The 2,055-nt window shown below is 43.6% G+C and overlaps 1 protein-coding gene across 1 annotated transcript in view; it reads right to left on the bottom strand.

Annotated features, from left to right (window-relative positions):
- Window positions 1-2,055, bottom strand: part of LOC107102061 (cyclin-dependent kinase 18-like) — a 51,807-nt gene that overhangs the window by 26,279 nt on the left and 23,473 nt on the right. The window contains exon 2 of the mRNA XM_015401223.1: window positions 1,248-1,383. Within this exon, the coding sequence (XP_015256709.1) occupies window positions 1,248-1,365 (118 nt within the window). The 5' untranslated portion in view covers window positions 1,366-1,383. The remainder of the gene's footprint in view (window positions 1-1,247; window positions 1,384-2,055) is intronic.

Raw genomic sequence — 2,055 nt, 5'->3', positions numbered from 1 at the left:
TTTTCAGATATTTATCTAATAAAGTTATAAAACTATTACTTTAAGCGCTACTTGCTACGTTGGTCAGTTTCATAAACTCCCAGTCAAACGTTTGCATGACATTGTGGCTGCTGCTGAATGAAGGCATTCATCAGTCAGGAAGCGGTAACCCTATTTACCAACATGCTCTGCTGTGTTTGATGTAAAGAAGCAGAACTGATTAATTATTGGGCTTTCTGAAGAAGACTGTAACAAACCATTTTATACGCTAAACACGAGTTGATAAAACAGCTGGGTCACTGTGAGAGAGAAGGTTCCAGTAAAGACCAGTGAAGCAATGCTTTATTCAGTTACAAGCTGAAAAATGAGAGATTTATGAGGTCACCCAGCACTGAGGTGGAGAGGAAGGGCTTTGATGCCATGGATGTGGATCTGTGTCTGATTCCTGGTTGGGTTTAAAATGCTTCCCACAGAGACATTTATAAAGCAGCTTGACCTCCTGCTTCAGTGGCAGCAATGAGAACGACGACTTTATAGTGGACATGTCACCCCCTTGGTGTGCAATTTGCAATCCCTGTTTCCATGGAGACGATAACTAACACAGAGCAGGTCTCCTTGTTAAAGGGAAGGTCACTTTATTAGGTGTTACTAAAGCTACCTTTCCAACACCGAGGCATGCATACTGCACTAAAACCTAAATAATTACAGCTCAACCTGCGGTGTGTTTCATCCTCCGCTCGCAAACATGGAACCACAAGCTTAGCACCCATTAGAGAAGCAGACAGGTGAGGAAGAAGAGAAAAAGAGGCTTTCAGATCTATAAAATGCCTTAATGAATCCTACAGCACATTTGATCAAACTCACAGAGAAGCTCCAAGCTAGCCTGGATGTTTGCTGCATTTATTACCAGAGCAAACTGGCTGAAAGGATGAAATGAAAACCTGTTGATGCTCATTTGAATTTCACAGCTGCTCTGATCTATTGATCCTTTCATCACTGATCAGGGAGGAAAAGATGAGGCTAATATGAGCACAGCTGTCATTGGATGGATGGATGACCATCAGGACCACCAGCACCATCAGGACCAGCAGGACCATCAGGACCACCAGCATCATCAGGACCATCAGGACCACCAGGACCATCAGGACCATCAGGACCACCAGGACCATCAGCATCATCAGGACCATCAGGACCACCAGGACCATCAGGACCATCAGGACCACCAGGACCATCAGGACCATCAGCACCATCAGCACCATAGTTCTTACCCTGGGTGTGTCTGATGTTCAGCTGGTTGATTTGTTCAGTGAACTCGTTCTCCTCGATGGTTTCAGTACGTGGGACCGACAGCGAGAACCGTCTCTTAAAGTTCTTCATCTTGTTCATGGTATTGAGGAGCAGAATCTGAAAGAGAAAACAATTTTATTTCATTAAAGAGAAAAAAAAGCAGACATTTAAACCAGGGAGCAATATTTATTCAAACATGATCAGTCAGTATTAGTAGACGGCAGGCTGAAAGCTCGCCTTCCTCCTGGGATGGATCTATCTGAGCTGCTGCATCAAACACTGCTGTGTGTTTTTCATCGGCTAATGAGGCAGAAAGCAGCAGGAAAACTATAAATCAATATCTCCTCTCCTGCAGTTTGCTTTCCAGTCCCCTCCAGCCTCACTAGTTTCCTGTTTTTTACTACTTCCTTTCATCCTCCTCACTTTCTCTGCTCTGTCTGCCTTTGACTGATATCATTCCTAGATTTCCCCACCAGCCTTGGATTGTGTATGTGGGAGGAAACTCCGGTCTAGACCGATGGAGCCGTGTTTGTATCAAAGTGAGGACATTTCGCATGCAGTTAGACTAATGACTGAAGCATGAATTGAGTTTAGATTAAGGTTAGCTCTGTGTTTGATCCATATTATAGGGACATTACCAACATAGCAACATAAATATGCTCTTAAATACTCCAGATGCAGTAACTACATCTATGCCTTTTGTTTCTGAGATTAATTCTATTCTATTCAGTTTATTTCTAATGTTCGCCTTGGCTGCTGCACACTGGCTCACGTTAGCCAGTCTGCAGC

The sequence above is a fragment of the Cyprinodon variegatus genome, unplaced genomic scaffold (genome assembly GCF_000732505.1).
Source record: "Cyprinodon variegatus isolate N-32 unplaced genomic scaffold, C_variegatus-1.0 Scaffold1195, whole genome shotgun sequence".
In the NCBI taxonomy this organism is placed as follows: domain Eukaryota; kingdom Metazoa; phylum Chordata; class Actinopteri; order Cyprinodontiformes; family Cyprinodontidae; genus Cyprinodon; species Cyprinodon variegatus.
This window is presented reverse-complemented; position numbering and strand designations above follow the sequence as displayed.